This window comes from Coregonus lavaretus (assembly GCF_964263955.1).
Source record: "Coregonus lavaretus genome assembly, chromosome: 6".
NCBI lineage: Eukaryota > Metazoa > Chordata > Actinopteri > Salmoniformes > Salmonidae > Coregonus > Coregonus lavaretus.
This window is the reverse complement of record NC_139993.1, coordinates 44300719-44315622: the sequence shown is the minus strand read 5'-3', so window position 1 is coordinate 44315622 and position 14904 is coordinate 44300719. Positions and strand designations below refer to the sequence as shown.

Genomic DNA, 14904 nt, shown 5'->3' with positions numbered 1-14904 from the left:
TATGATCACTCAGCTGAACAGCTGATGCCTGCTGGACTGTTCCTTTACACGGTATCCTGTCCTGTTTATCTGTTTAGCCTCAGCCCAAACTTTATCGCCATTACCAGTTGTTGTCTTAGCTCTCTCTAATAACACCTGTGATTGCTTTATGCCTCTCTCCCATTGCTGTTCCAGTTAGTTCTTATTATATAATTTCACTGTAGAACCCCAAGTCCCTCTTAAACTGCCTCAAATAGATCCTTTGTTCCACCCCCCATACACGCCGAGACCGGCTCAATCGGTGCCTCCATTGATGCTATCTCTTTCATTGTTACCCAACGCTTAGGTTTACCTCCACTGTACTCATATCCTTCCATATCCTTGTCTGTACATAATGCCCTGAATCGTGAACAAGTTACCTCTAAATACACCTCCGCTGTCTTCAACCAGGATCTCAGCGATCACTGCCTTATTGCCTGCGTCCGTAACGGGTCCGCGGTCAAACGACCACCCCTCATCACTGTCAAACGCTCCCTAAAACACTTTAGCGAGCAGGCCTTCCTAATTGACCTGGCCCAGGTATCCTGGATGGATATCGATCTCATTCTGTCAGTAGAGGATGCCTGGTTGTTCTTTAAAAGTAATTTCCTCTCAATCTTAAATAAACATGCCCCATTCAAAAAACACAGAACTAAGAACAGATATAGCCCCTGGTTCTCCTCAGACTTGACTGCCCTTGACCAGCACAAAAACATCCTGTGGCATACTGCATTAGCATCGAATAGCCCCCGCGATATGCAACTTTTCAGGGAAGTTAGGAACCAATATACACAAGCAGTTAAGAAAGCAAAGGCTAGCTTTTTCAAACAGAAATTTGCATCCTGTAGCACTAACTCCAAAAAGTCGGAGGGCCTGTTGTCTGGGCCTATGGCAGTCTCTATGGGGGTGCCACAGGGTTCAATTCTTGGGCCGACTCTTTTCTCCGTGTATATTAATGATGTCGTTCTTGCTGCAACAAAGCCTCCTTCACTCATGCTGCCAAACATGCCCTCGTAAAACTGACTATCCTACCGATCCTTGACTTTGGCGATGTCATTTACCAAATCGACTCCAACACTCTACTCAGCAAATTGGATGTAGTATCTATCACAGTGCTGTCCGTTTTGTCACCAAAGCCCTATATACTACCCACCACTGTGACCTGTACGCTCTTGTTGGCTGGTCCTCACTATATATTCGTCGCCAAACCCACTGGCTCCAGGCCATCTATAAATCACTGCTAGGCAAATCCCCTCCTTATCTTAGCTAATTTGTCACCATAGCAACACCCACCCGTAGTATGCGCTCCAACAGGTATATCTCACTGGTCATCCCCAAAGCCAACACCTAATTTGGCCGCCATTCCTTCCAGTTCTCTGCTGCCAATGACTGGAACGAATTGCAAAAATCTCTGAAGCTGGAGACTTATCTCCTTCACTAACTTGAAGCATCAGTTGTCAGAGCCTTACCGATCACTGCACCTGTACACAGCCCATCTGAAATTAGCCCACCCAACTACCTCATCCCCATATTGTTATTTATTTTGCTAATTTGCTCCCCAGTATCTCTATTTGCACATCATCTCTTGCACATCTATTTATTGCCTTACCTCCATAATTTGCTACACTTGCACACACTGTATATATATTTTCTGTTGTATTTCTGACGTTATGTTTTGTTTTACCCCATATGTAACTCTGTGTTGTTGTTTTTATCACACTGCTTTGCTTTATCTTGGCCAGGTCGCAGTTGTAAATGAGAACTTGTTCTCAACTGGCTTACCTGGTTAAATAAAGGTGAAATAAAAAAATAAAATAAATGTAATTGTAATGTGGCACGAGGCTATAGGATGCTATTACCATCATACACTATATATACAAAAGTATGTGGACACTCCGTCAAATTAGTGGATTCGGCTATTTCAGCCACACCTCTTGCTGACGTGTATAAAGTCGAGCACACAGCCATGCAATCTCCATAGACAAACATTGGCAGTAGAATGGCCTTACTGAAGAGCTCAGTGACTTTCAATGTGGCAACGTCATAGGATGCCACCTTTCCAACAAGTCAGTTCGTCAAATTTCTGCCCTGCTAGAGCTGCCCCGGTCAACTGTAAGTGCTGTTATTGTGAAGTGGAAACATCTGGGAGCAACAACGACTCAGCCGCGAAGTGGTAGGCCACACAAGCTCACAGAACGGGACCACTGAGTGCTGAAGCGCGTAGCGCGTAAACATCGTCTCCTCAGTTGCAACACTCACTACTGAATTCCAAACTGCCTCTGGAAGCAACGTCAGCATAATAACTGTTCGTCGGGAGCGTCATGAAATGGGTTTCCATGGCTGAGCAGCCGCACACAAGCCTAAGATCACTATGCGCAATGCCAAGCGTCGGCTGGAGTGGTGTAAAGCTCGCCGTCTTTGGACTCTGGAGCAGTGGGAACTTGTTCACGATTCACCATCTGGCAGTCCGAATCTGGGTTTGGCGGATGCCAGGAGAACACTACCTGCCCCAATGCATAATGTCAACTGTAAACTTTGGTGGAGGAGGAATAATGGTCTGGGGCTGTTTTTCATGGTTCGGGCTAGGCCCCTTAGTTCCAGTTAAGGGAAATCTTAATGCTACAGCATACAATGACGTTCTAGACTATTCTGTGCTTCCATCTTTGTGGCAACAGTTTGGGAAAGGCCCTTTCCTGTTTCAGCATGACAATGCCCCCATGCACAAAGCGAGGTTCATACAGAAATGGTTTGTCGAGATCGGTGTGGAAGAACTTGACTGGCCTGCACAGAGCCCTGACCTCAACCCCATCGATCACCTTTGGGATGAATTGGAACGCCGACTGCGAGCCAGGCCTAATCGCCCAACATCAGTGCCCGACCTCACTAATGCTCTTGTGGCTGAATGGAAGCAATGTTCCAACATCTAGTGGAAAGCCTTCCCAGAAGAGTGGGGGCTGTTATAGCAGCAAAGGGGGGACCAACTCCATATTAAAGCCCATGATTTTGGAATGAGATGTTCGACGAGCAGGTCTCCAAATACTTTTGGTCATGGAGTGTATCTAGCTGTCTCTGTGTGCTGTCTGAGAGTACCTCGTGGCTCATTATACACTCTGCTTTTAATGTTTCCTCTCTACCACTCCATCTCTGACACACACACACACACTGGGAGAGTACTAGTATAGTAGCTAGTTCTTTCAGTGCCAAAGCGCCTCCATCTGTGGCATATTTGTGTGTGTAGCAAGTGTGTGTGTGTGACCATATGGAGAATCTGCTGCAGACAGACAGTGGTGCTCTTCACCTGCAGCCTCCCGTCTCGCTCCCTCTCTGTCTCTCTGCATCAGGAGTGGATGATCAGATCCCTGACTGCAGCTGCTATCAACTGACAGACAGACAGACCGACAGATCTGGTGGCTAATGAAACAGTTGAAGCAACATTAGAGCTGCTAGTTGGATGCATCTGGCTAGCTGTAGTGAGATGGGTCTCACACCCCTGGCTTTTATGTACGACACACACACACACACTCTGGAGTGTGTGTCTGGGATGAAAAGTCTCCTTAGATCACACGGTGGACGGTGGTAATGATCTGCCTTCGCTTTGAACTCTGGAAAATCACAGCCTTGTTTAGAAGGGATGAGAAAGAGAAGAAGGGAGGGAGGAAAGAAAGAAAGAAAGACTGGGCAGCACAGAGTGACGGAGAGAGATGAAGAGGAATGAGAGCAATGAGAGATTTCAGTAAAGACACTGCTCCTCAGTAAAGAGGGTTTGCTTGAGCTGGGCAGATTCACTATTGGAGCAGCTGCGTGTGTGTGAGAGATGCAGATAGAGCAGTGTTTCAGCGTGGAACAGCGGAGGACTGGAATATGAGTCAGGCTGTGATCTGTATGACACACACAACCCGAGACCTCTCCATACTGCGTGTATCAACGCTGAGGGATTATTTCAAAGGAAACAAAGGGACGCTGCACAGACATTTATCCTTTCAGGTGCTTCTCTTTATTAGACAATGATGTCAATCTACACTAGCTTTTGGTCAGGGTGCTAAGTAGTGTTACACACCAGATACAGTATGTAACTGGAGACACCTCTTGATACTCTCTGTATTGATGGTGTTCTATAACAGCAGTCAGTCAGTCATACTAGAGTCTCCATACAACCTGCTGAGTCTAGCTATTGCAATTATACTGACTTTCTCCCTCCCTCTCTATACCTCCCCCATCCCCCTCTCTCTTGCTCGCTCTCGATCTTTCTCTCTCTCTCTCTGTCTCCCCCCCCCTCCCCCCCCCAGGCGCTCCACCAGTTGTATTATGACCCTAACATAGAGAATAAGAACCTGGCCCAGAAGTGGCTGATGCAGGCTCAGGTCTCCCCTCAGGCCTGGCAGTTCTGCTGGGCCCTGCTCAGCCCTGACAAGGTATGATATACCGACACACACACGCACACCAGGATTTCCGTTAGGAAAATGTTGCGCCGGACATTTGACCGGCAGAATTTTTATTAACGGACATTTAAGAAATTTACTGGACCTAAATGCATTGGGTGTGTAACCTGATTAGGGCGTCCACCCACGTTGCAACTCGAGGATGCAACGGTGTGCGTCCTTCTTACCGAATTCCGATGCGCAATTGTTAGAATAACTGTCCACATTTACTTTTCCTCAGCCAACAAGACAAGTAACGAACCGCAACATCACTAGCCTATGTCAATCTACTATCCTCCGTAGTAGAAATGTTTACAATGAGAAATGAGGCTCATGAAACGGATCAGAACGTTTAGCTTAAAATGTTGATAAACTATTATTTCTTCACATTATAATAGCAGCAATGCGTACAAGGCAGTAGGCTACACTCAAATGTTCGTTCCATAATTCAATTAGCGGGAAAACACCGTTGTCAAAAGCACATTGCAGATGCGAGCGGTTTCATGAGACAGAGATTAAAATATACAATCGAAATTTAGAATGAGTGGAGATCTAAAGATGTAACAACTAACATGGGTTGCTAATATGACTAGGATTGTGCCTTTGGCTACTGGTCAATGAAAGAAAGTTGATTTGAAAAGCAGTAGAACATGAGAAAAACTGGCTACTGGTTTCAATGGCATATGGAAGTCTTTATAAAATAATTCGCTACGTCGACTGGTATTTCAATCAATTAATGGGCTAAAATGCATTTTCGCAATGGGATTTTTAAAATTCTCCCAGACCAATTGGCCGACGGCAATTTTATTCAATGGCATTTCAGTTTTTAGGGGGGCCAAAAGCCGGCTAACGGAAACCCTGACACACACACACACCTAACCCTCTCTCTCTCCCTAGGTTCCTGAGATCCAGTACTTTGGGGCTAGTGCCCTCCATACTAAGATATCCCGCTACTGGTCTGACATCCCCTCTGACCAGTATGAGACCCTGAAGACTCAACTCTTCTCTCAGATCGCCTGCTTCTCCTCCGGGTCCAAGATGGTGGGTAGATGGATGGAGGGATGGATGGGAGGATGAGTAGATGGATGGAATAATTTATTAGATCAGGGATGGGCAACTATGATGGGGGTTGGGGCCACAAAAAAACACAACTCATGTGGGTCTGCGTACCCACATCCATACCATAGTTCTTTTTTGAATTGGTCCACGGACGCCAGTTGCCCATCTCTGAATTAGATCATTGAAAATACATATAACTGGTGGTAGCTAAATGCCTTAAAAACCATAAAGTATAATAAATGCAATGATGACAGTACGTCGTTGTGATCCTGTTTCCAAGGTGCTGACGCGTCTGTGTGTGGCGCTGGCCTCCCTGGCCCTGAACACCATGCCAGAGGCGTGGCCGGGCGCCGTGCCAGAGATGGTGCGTGTGTTCCAGGAGGAGGGAGGGGGGGTGGACGGCCGGGCCAGGTGTCTGGCCCTGCTGGAGCTACTGACCGTCCTGCCTGAAGAGTTCCAGACCAGCCGCCTGCCGCAGTACCGCAAGGGACAGGTGAGAGGCGCTAGAGACTGAGGGGTGCCAATGGGCACAATAGACAGACACACACACATCCACCTACTACTCACCACTCTCTGTCTGTAGGTGCGAGGTGCGTTGGGTCGTGAGTGGGGGTCAGTGTGTCCACTCCTCCAGCAGCTGCTTCGTCGAGGGGACAGTCCCGGGGCAGTGAAGGCTCGTGTCCTGCGCTGTCTGTCCTCCTGGGTGCTGCTGGACGTCCCTCTCAGTGAGAGTGAAGGACTGGTGGAGGACTGTTTCACTGCTCTACCAGACCCTGAGCTGTTTGATACCGCCGTGGAGGCTATCGTCAATGCCATATCACAACCCGACTCCCAGAGGTGTGTACGGGGCCAGGGGAGGGTGTGAGTGTGAGTCAATCCAATTACTTTAGACAAACACACAAGGTGACACGCAGTCAGTGTCTGCTTTAGGGAGGAGGTGGGGGGTATTGTTTGAAGAGAGCCAAGAGAGCAACAGATTCAGACATGGAAGACTGAGACAGAGCAGAGATAGGAAGAGCATCACGAAGGAGGGAGGGAGGGAGGGAGAGCAGGAGGGAGGGAAAGATGGCAGCCAAGAGCACAGTGGGCATGGGAAGGGCATATGAGAGAAAGAGCTACTGTAGAGGGGAAATGGGGATGTAGAGAGAGAAATACAGGCAAAGGAGAGTTGAGGGAGAGCGAGATGGAGGGAATAGAGGGAGAGCTGACTGCTAGGAGGGGAGAAGAGGGGGGAGGCATTTCTCGGTTGGCTGGCATTACCATGGTTACAGAGCTGGGGGGCGATGTCATTGCGCTCCGATTGGCTCCGATGGCAGGCACCCAGTACCCCCTCCCCAAAACAAAGAGAGCGAGCGAGGGACGGAGGGATGGAAAGAAATAGGGAGAGAAAGATGAGCGAGGTAGGGAGAGGTGCAACATCCACCTAGGGGCATCAGGTTGGAGGTGTGATCACACTGCTGATAGGCCTGTTCTGACACACACAGTACACACACAAGACACACAGTACTGCTCTAATAGCTAGTCTCCTCCTCAACATGTGGGTTGTTTTTATTGCTCTAAAATAAGGCCAATATTACTGGTGGAGGTATGAAAATGGCCCTCATATTAGTGCTGGGCGATATATCGAATTAATTTGATTAATTCAAATGTATGTATTGCAAGAATCAAGTTTTTTTTAAATATAGTTTTCGTTTTTATGAGCGTTTATGTTCTCATGTTGTCTTTTTGGTCTCGTCTCCTTTGCTCCATTCTGAGAAATACGGTAGATCTTAACAAAGTGGACAGGTTAGCGTGCTGTTCAAACAGTTGGAGACGAACAGAAGGGTTTGTTCATAACAATTAAACTGTGAACTAGCAAATAGATCCAAGTTGGCGAAACTTAAAATAAAAAGTATTTTATATTCATCAGTGAATGTGCATTATACATGGTTCTGGTTACATTTGTAACAAAAAGGGCATTTTCATGAAAGCCAGATCAGTGATTATTGAAAAAAATGTTTAGTGGGTCTTATGGTTGTGGAGGTCTTATATTTAGCCTAGGTATAATTTCACAATCCCTGAATTCATTAGATTATTGCTAACTGGTTGAAATGCAGTGTATTTTACCTTTAATTGTACAGCAAAGCGTATTACGAGAAAACATTAAAAAACAAATTGAGATATACATTGTGAAAGTTTGGAAAAATCGAGATAAGATTTTCAGGCCATATCGCCCAGTCCGAAAACACTCAATTAGATTTGAAAAGGACTTGGTGTGTGTTTGCGTGTGCCTGCGCATGTGTGTATGTGTTTGGCCACACGAGTCAGGGCAGAAGGGCTATCACTATCTATCCCCAGACCATTAGCCCCTCCTTCCTTCCTCCCTTTCCTTCACTTAAAATCTTTCCATCTCTCTCCCCGTCTCTCTTTCCCCCATTTTCCTCCTCTCCGCCCCGTCTCTCTCGCTCTGCCTTCTGCCCTCCTCTCCCTATCTCCCCTCCTCCGCCTCTCTCCTCCCTTTAATTACGGTGACGCTCTGAGATGGGGAAATGAGTTGCCTGGCAACAGGATGCAGTTGGACCAATAGCATTCTCCCAAATGACTTGACTGTAATGTGGTTAAACAGAGAGAAGGAGAAGGGGAGGAAGAGAGGAGAAAGATGGAGGTGAAAAGAGAGGGAGGAGCCTGTCAAATTCATTACACAGAGTTTTATGGGGAGGAGAAAGAAATGGTAGGGGGGAAAGCGAGAGGGAGAGAGAGAGCGGGAAGCGGAGGTCTGTGTGTCTGCGGCAGACAGTCTGTGTCTCAGTGGAATCTATAGGATGTCAGGTTTCATACAACAGAGAAAGAGACGCACATACTCACACCCCAATGCCCTCTGAATAACACGCATGCAGTGTGTACAGTGCCCTCTGAATAACACAGAAATATACAGAAATGCACACTAATGCATTAAATAACAGCCCACCCTGGGAGATTTAGTCATCTCTATGAGCAGATTTCACACAGGCACAAAGCAGTCTGCACTCTGTATTCATTTTTAATGGGCTGACTTGGAGATGCAGGTCATGCACTCTTAGCTGGGGGGAAGGGGTTACATTGTGAAAGCACATGTGTCTAAAGCGTGAGTGTGTGAGACAGAGAGGTAGAGAGAGTGTATTTTGAAGGTCGGGGGAAAGAGGAGAATTGGAACAGGTGCTTTACGGTAGATGAACACTGTGTGTGTGTGTGTGTGTGGCTTGTTTTCATGCAGGTGGTATAGCAGCCTTCATGATAATGTCAATAAGGGGACACTCATCAATATCCCACTAAGTGCAAACCAGATGGGATGGCGTATCGCTGCAGAATGCTGTGGTAGCCATGCTGGTTAAGTGTGCCTTGAATTCTAAATAAATCACAGACAGTGTCACCAGCAAAGCACCATCACACCACCTCCTCCATGCTTCACGGTGGGAACCACACATGCGGAGATCATCCGTTCACCTACTCTGCGTCTCACAAAGAGACGGCGGTTGGAACCAAAAATCTCAAATTTGGACTCATCAGACCAAAGGACAGATTTACACCGGTCTAATGTCCATTGCTAGTGTTTCTTGGCTCAAGCAAGTCTCTTCTTCTTATTAGTGTCCTTTAGTAGTGGTTTCTTTGCAGCAATTCAACCAAGAAGGCCTGATTCACGCAGTCTCCTCTGAACAGTTGATTTTGATGTGTCTGTTACTTGAACTCTGTGAAGCATTTATTTGGGCTGCAATTTCTGTGGCTGGTAACTCTAATGAACTTATCCTCTGCAGCAGAGGTAACTCTGGGTCTTCCTTTCCTGTGGTGGTCCTCATGACAGCCAGTTTCATCATAGTGCTTGATGGTTTTTGCGACTGCACTTGAAGAAACGTTCAAAGTTCTTGACATTTTCCGGATTGACTGACCTTCATGTCTTAAAATAATAATGGACTGTCGTTTCTCTTTGCTTATTTGAGCTGTTCTTTTCATAATATGGACTTGGTCTTTTACCCAATAGGGCTATCTTCTGTATACCACCCCTACCTTGTCACAACACAACTGATTGACTCAAACGCATTAAGAAGGAAAGAAATTCCAGAAATTAACTTTAAACAAGGCACACCTGTTAATTGAAATTCATTCCAGGTGAATACCTCATGAAGCTGGTTGAGAGGATACCAATAGTGTGCAAAGCTGTCATCAAGGCAAAGGGTGGCTACTTTGAAGTATCTCAAATATAAAATATATTTTGATTTGTTTAACACTTTTTTGGTTACGACATGATTCCATATGTGTTATTTCATAGTTTTGATGTCTTCACTATTATTCTACAATGTAGAAAATAGTACAAGTAAAGAAAAACCCTTGAATGGGTAGGTGTGTCCAAACTTTTGACTGGTACTGTGTGTGTCTGTGCGTCCAGAGAGAAAGAAAGACAATAGATATATTAGAAAGGGCTGAGAACAGAAAGAACAGACCAGAGTAATTGAAACCTAGAGAAATTAAACAAAGCAACCGAGAGATGGAGCTGGTGAAAAGTAAAGATGTTTGTGTGGCGGGGATGGGATGGGGGGAAGAGGGGGGGATGTGTGCAGCGTGTCTTCACAGGATCAGAGAAAGAATGGTTTGGGAAAATATTTAGTTTGAAGTAAACAAGACAGTCACACGCCTCCAGTTTTTCCCCTGGTACAGTATGTGAACTAACTCACTTGTCGCTCTCCCTCTCTGTCTCTGTATCACTCTCTTTTTCCCCCTCTCTCTGTATATCTTTCTGTCTCTCTCTCTATGTGTAGGTATGTGAACACGCTGCTGAAGCTGGTGCCCCAGGTCTTGTCCCTGCAGGAGCAGCTGAGAGATGCCGTCCAGAACGGAGACATGGAGACATCACACGGAATCTGTCGCATCGCTGTCGCACTGGGCGAGAACCACTCCAGGTGTGTTTGTTGGTCCCCAAAAGGTCCTCACGAGTACACTAAAATACAGCTGTGTGTGAGTGTGCGCTGTCCCCTCTAAATCATCAACCAATCATTCCTTTCACTTCCCCTTCTCACACTCCTTGGTGACATAATTGATGCTTCTGGATTAATTCTCACAAACCAATCAATAAATAATCGGATAAGATGATGTGTTCAGTTTCAAGTGCAGGCCCACCCTGGTAAACAAGCTGTTTGTTATTGTGTTATTCTGCAGTGTCTCCCAAGGCCTCATGTCTCACTGTATATGTCAATATCTCCAGTCTTAACCTTTCACCTGTCACTTTATCTAGAGAAACAGCCCTGCCTGTCCCACCTCACCTCACTCTATCAAGAGAAACAGCCCTGCCTGTCCCACCTCACCTCACTCTATCTAGAGAAACAGCCCTGCCTGTCCCACCTCACCTCACTCTATCTAGAGAAACAGCCCTGCCTGTCCCACCTCACCTCACTCTATCAAGAGAAACAGCCCTGCCTGTCCCACCTCACCTCACTCTATCAAGAGAAACAGCCCTGCCTGTCCCACCTCACTCTCCTTAACTACTGACCTAGTTTACCTGGCTCTGTCCGTTTCTCTCGCTCTCTCTCCCTCAGGGCTCTTTTGGAGCAGGTAGAGCACTGGCAGGGCTTTCTGGCTTTGGTCAACATGATCATGTTCTGTACTGGGATACCAGGACACTACCCAGTCAACGAGACTACCAGCTCCCTCACACTCACCTTCTGGTACACACTACAGGTATGCACCCTAACCCCTATACTGTAACCCAGACCTCTACACTTTAACCCCGGGCACTAACATTACACCCCAACCCCAACTACCCTGTTCAGAATACCACCACTTAACAGCACACACTCTCTCTCTCCAGGACGACATCATGTCGTTTGACTCCGAGAGACAGGCGGTGTATCTGCAGGTGTATAGACCAGTGTATTTCCAACTGGTGGATGTTCTGCTGCATAAAGCCCAGTTCCCCTCCGACCAGGAGTATGCATCATGGTCCTCAGATGAGAAGGAACAGTTCAGGATCTACAGGTACAAGAGTGTGGATGGGGATGTGTGTGTGAGAGAGAAATGTGATTTGCTGACAGGTCTATTGGTCAGCAGATGAGCGTGTCTGTGATTGTAACAGCCTGTAAGTGAAGTGGCAGCTGAGAGGGCACAAATGTCTGATGGATGACAACGTTTGTCTGAGTAACAGATCATCAGATGCTCAGAAGCACATTACTTAACAGCACAGTATAAAATCATGCCCTGCTGTTAGTCCCTGCACAGTTAAATGGTGCCTTCTATTTCACTTGATTTCAGGTGTAAACACAAGATTTGTACATATTAACTCAATAGAAAAAAGCAGCAGACCCAAAACTGAACCTTGTGGCACACCACTTTCCCTCCATAGTATTGATTGTTCCCCCTCCATAACAAAACCTTGCCTTCTGTTGGTGATATGCGTTAAACTTCTATCTTCTAAGACTTAACACGTGTGTTCCAGGGTGGATATCTCAGACACTCTGATGTATGTGTATGAGATGCTAGGAGCTGAGCTGCTCAGTAACCTGTATGAGAAACTAGGACGAATACTGACCAACACAGAACAAGCCTCGTCATGGCAGGTACATATCTCACACACACACACACACACACACACTGAACACCCACACACTGTCTGAAGCCGTTTGTCTCTTCCAGCATACAGAAGCGTTGCTATATGGGTTCCAGTCGATAGCGGAGACAATAGATGTCAACTACTCTGATGTCATCCCAGGCCTGATCGGACTCATCCCCAGAATCAACATCAACAACGTCCAACTGGCAGACACCGTCATGTTCACTATAGGTATTGATACGGTCATAGCTGTCTTTTTTTTGTGTGTTTTGTTCATCCAGGTAATAACAAAGAGAGAAAAAGAAAAAGAATTAACAGGAAAAGCATCAGTCTCCTGTAGGGTACAGTGTTACTGTCTTTTCATCCACTATATTTTTCTCCTCCCTCCCTGTAGGAGCTCTAGCAGAGTGGTTGGCGGACCACCCAGTGATGTTGAGTAGTGTTCTACCTCTGGTACTCCAGGCCTTGGGAAACCCAGACCTCTCCGTCTCCTCTGTCTCCACACTCAAGAAGATCTGCAGAGAATGCAAATACGACCTGCCACCCTACGCTACCAATATAGTGGCTGTATCACAGGTGTGTGTATACTGTATATCATATTTTATGTAAAAAAATGTTTTATTACATTTGAGTCAATATAATATAATTCTACTGATACTTCTACTACCCTCTTTTCTTCGCAGGAGGTGCTGATCAAGCAGATTCACAAGGTCAGTTCTAGTCCTTTCTGGAAATAATTCAAGCCATAACCCCAATGTGCCAACTCACTGAACCCACTCGAAACATGTATAGTGAAAGTCTGGGACAGAGTCAAAATTCAAATAACTTTATTATCTGCGCATTTGATACATGCAACAATGAGCGTATTCAATACATTTAAATAAAGCACAGAGAGTGTACACCAGACCATAGAATGAGTCAGCTCATTCAGTCATGAAAACAAAGAGCAAGGTTAAAGCTGATGACAAGACTGATGGATGGCAGCTAGCAAAGAGCACTTACACAAAGAGTCACATTATCTTTCAATGGCCTAGAAATGTATAATGTTCTCTCTTCCTCCTCTCTCTCTTCCTCCTCAACCTCTCCTCCTCCCTTCCTCTCTCCCACTTCAGACCAGTCAGTGTATGTGGCTGATGCAGGCCTTGGGCTTCCTGCTGTCTGCTCTGCCTGTGGAGGAGATACTGAGGAACCTGCACTCCCTCATCACACCCTACATACAACAACTTGAGAAACTAGCTGATGAGACGGTACACACACAAACACACACACACACACACACACACATACACACACACACACACACTGTGGTAACAGTGTTAAAGTGGCATACTTTCCTCTCTCTGTTGGACTGGGGCCATATGAACAGACCTTGTGTCTGCATGGATGCACCACACACTCACACATATATATGTATTGCACACACACCACACACACGCTCTCTCTCTCTCTCTCTCCCTGTTGGACTGTGTCCATATGAACAGGCGTTGTATATCTGTGATGCTCCACTGTAGTTGAACATTTCTCTGTGGGACCAGATTGGCTTGATCACTACACCATGGGCTACTGAATCACAGGGACATAATACACACTCACTCTGACACAGCACACACACACCAGATTCTGACTTTATTAAATGTCAGGTCTAATGAATCCGGGCCTTCATATAGGAGCTAAAAATAAGGATTTGACATTTTCTCAAAATAAGGAGCTGACATTAACTAAAAATAAGGATTTGACATTATCAGTGTTGAATTCGTTTCTCTCCCCTGATCTATTGTTCTGGAGTCAGCAGAGACCTGAGTGTCTGGGTGAAAAGAGATGTCAGTTCAAATGAAGAGTTTCCTTTCTTTCTCTCACTCGCATACACTTTCTCACTCACTCTCTCCTCTCTGCCTCTCCTCTCGCTGCCTACCTGTCTCTTTCTCTCCCTTTCTACCTGTCTGGTTGTGTGATTTATAGCCATGAAGTCAGACTAGGAATCAGGTTGTCTGTGCAGCCTGACAAACACTGGCACCTTGAGGCAAGAGGTGAAACTGCACCTCCACTATATTATAAGCCACAGTACAACCATTCTGTTTTTATGCATTTAGGGTGGTATTCTGATTTAAGATCTGTGCACTTCACTCAAATTTTCGCCCATTGATGTCAATGAATGATTTAGGCATAAGTCCAAGTTGCACACACCTATCTCAACTCTGAATTGTGTATTGCATCAGTGTGTGTGTGTGTGTGTGTGTGTGTTCAGTAGCAACATGACACATTGCTCATTAAGTGAAGGGAGTCAGCCCAGCTGCATTACGCCTCCCTTGTACGCCACAGTTCCGTTGTCATGGATACAGAGCGGTGATTAAATGGGTACTAGCAAAGCTTTAATTAGTGTTGTCACCCTGGAGAGCGTGTGAAATCTGCAGAAAGATGAAGCTATCAACTGACTGACTCACCCAAAATCATCTCTTCTCTCTTTCACTTCTTCAGAAGAAGTTCTGTCCTTTTCACGTCATCCCTCTCTTTCATGTTCTTTCACTATCTTTCTTTTTGTAACACACGTTAATACGTTAAGACATGGCTCCCTAAAGGTAATGACTTACTTTCTCTTCTCTCTCCCTCCCTCATCTCTCTCTCCAGCCCAACCCGTCCAATAAACTAGCGATAATCCACATCCTGGGTTTGTTATCCAATCTCTTCACTACGCTGGACATCAGCAAGCAGGATGACGAATCAGGAGAGGGCACCGCGCCACCCGTCAAAACAGCCCCGCCACCACCAGGACCTAACCCGGTGAGAGACACCATCATCATCACCATCATCAACACCCAGCCACACACAAGCTCAGTTGGAGTGTTTAGCGTTTTTATT

At 46.0% G+C, this 14904-nt stretch overlaps 1 protein-coding gene across 1 annotated transcript in view; it reads left to right on the top strand.

Moving 5' to 3' along the window:
• ipo13b (importin 13b) overlaps positions 1-14904 on the top strand; it is a 31127-nt gene that overhangs the window by 7394 nt on the left and 8829 nt on the right. Inside the window, exons 3-15 of the mRNA XM_084163790.1 lie at positions 4305-4430; positions 5334-5477; positions 5776-5988; positions 6079-6332; positions 10265-10405; positions 11039-11180; positions 11311-11477; positions 11935-12055; positions 12132-12279; positions 12443-12624; positions 12732-12758; positions 13161-13295; positions 14674-14826. Of these exons, the coding sequence (XP_084019916.1) occupies positions 4305-4430; positions 5334-5477; positions 5776-5988; positions 6079-6332; positions 10265-10405; positions 11039-11180; positions 11311-11477; positions 11935-12055; positions 12132-12279; positions 12443-12624; positions 12732-12758; positions 13161-13295; positions 14674-14826 (1953 nt within the window). The remainder of the gene's footprint in view (positions 1-4304; positions 4431-5333; positions 5478-5775; positions 5989-6078; positions 6333-10264; positions 10406-11038; positions 11181-11310; positions 11478-11934; positions 12056-12131; positions 12280-12442; positions 12625-12731; positions 12759-13160; positions 13296-14673; positions 14827-14904) is intronic.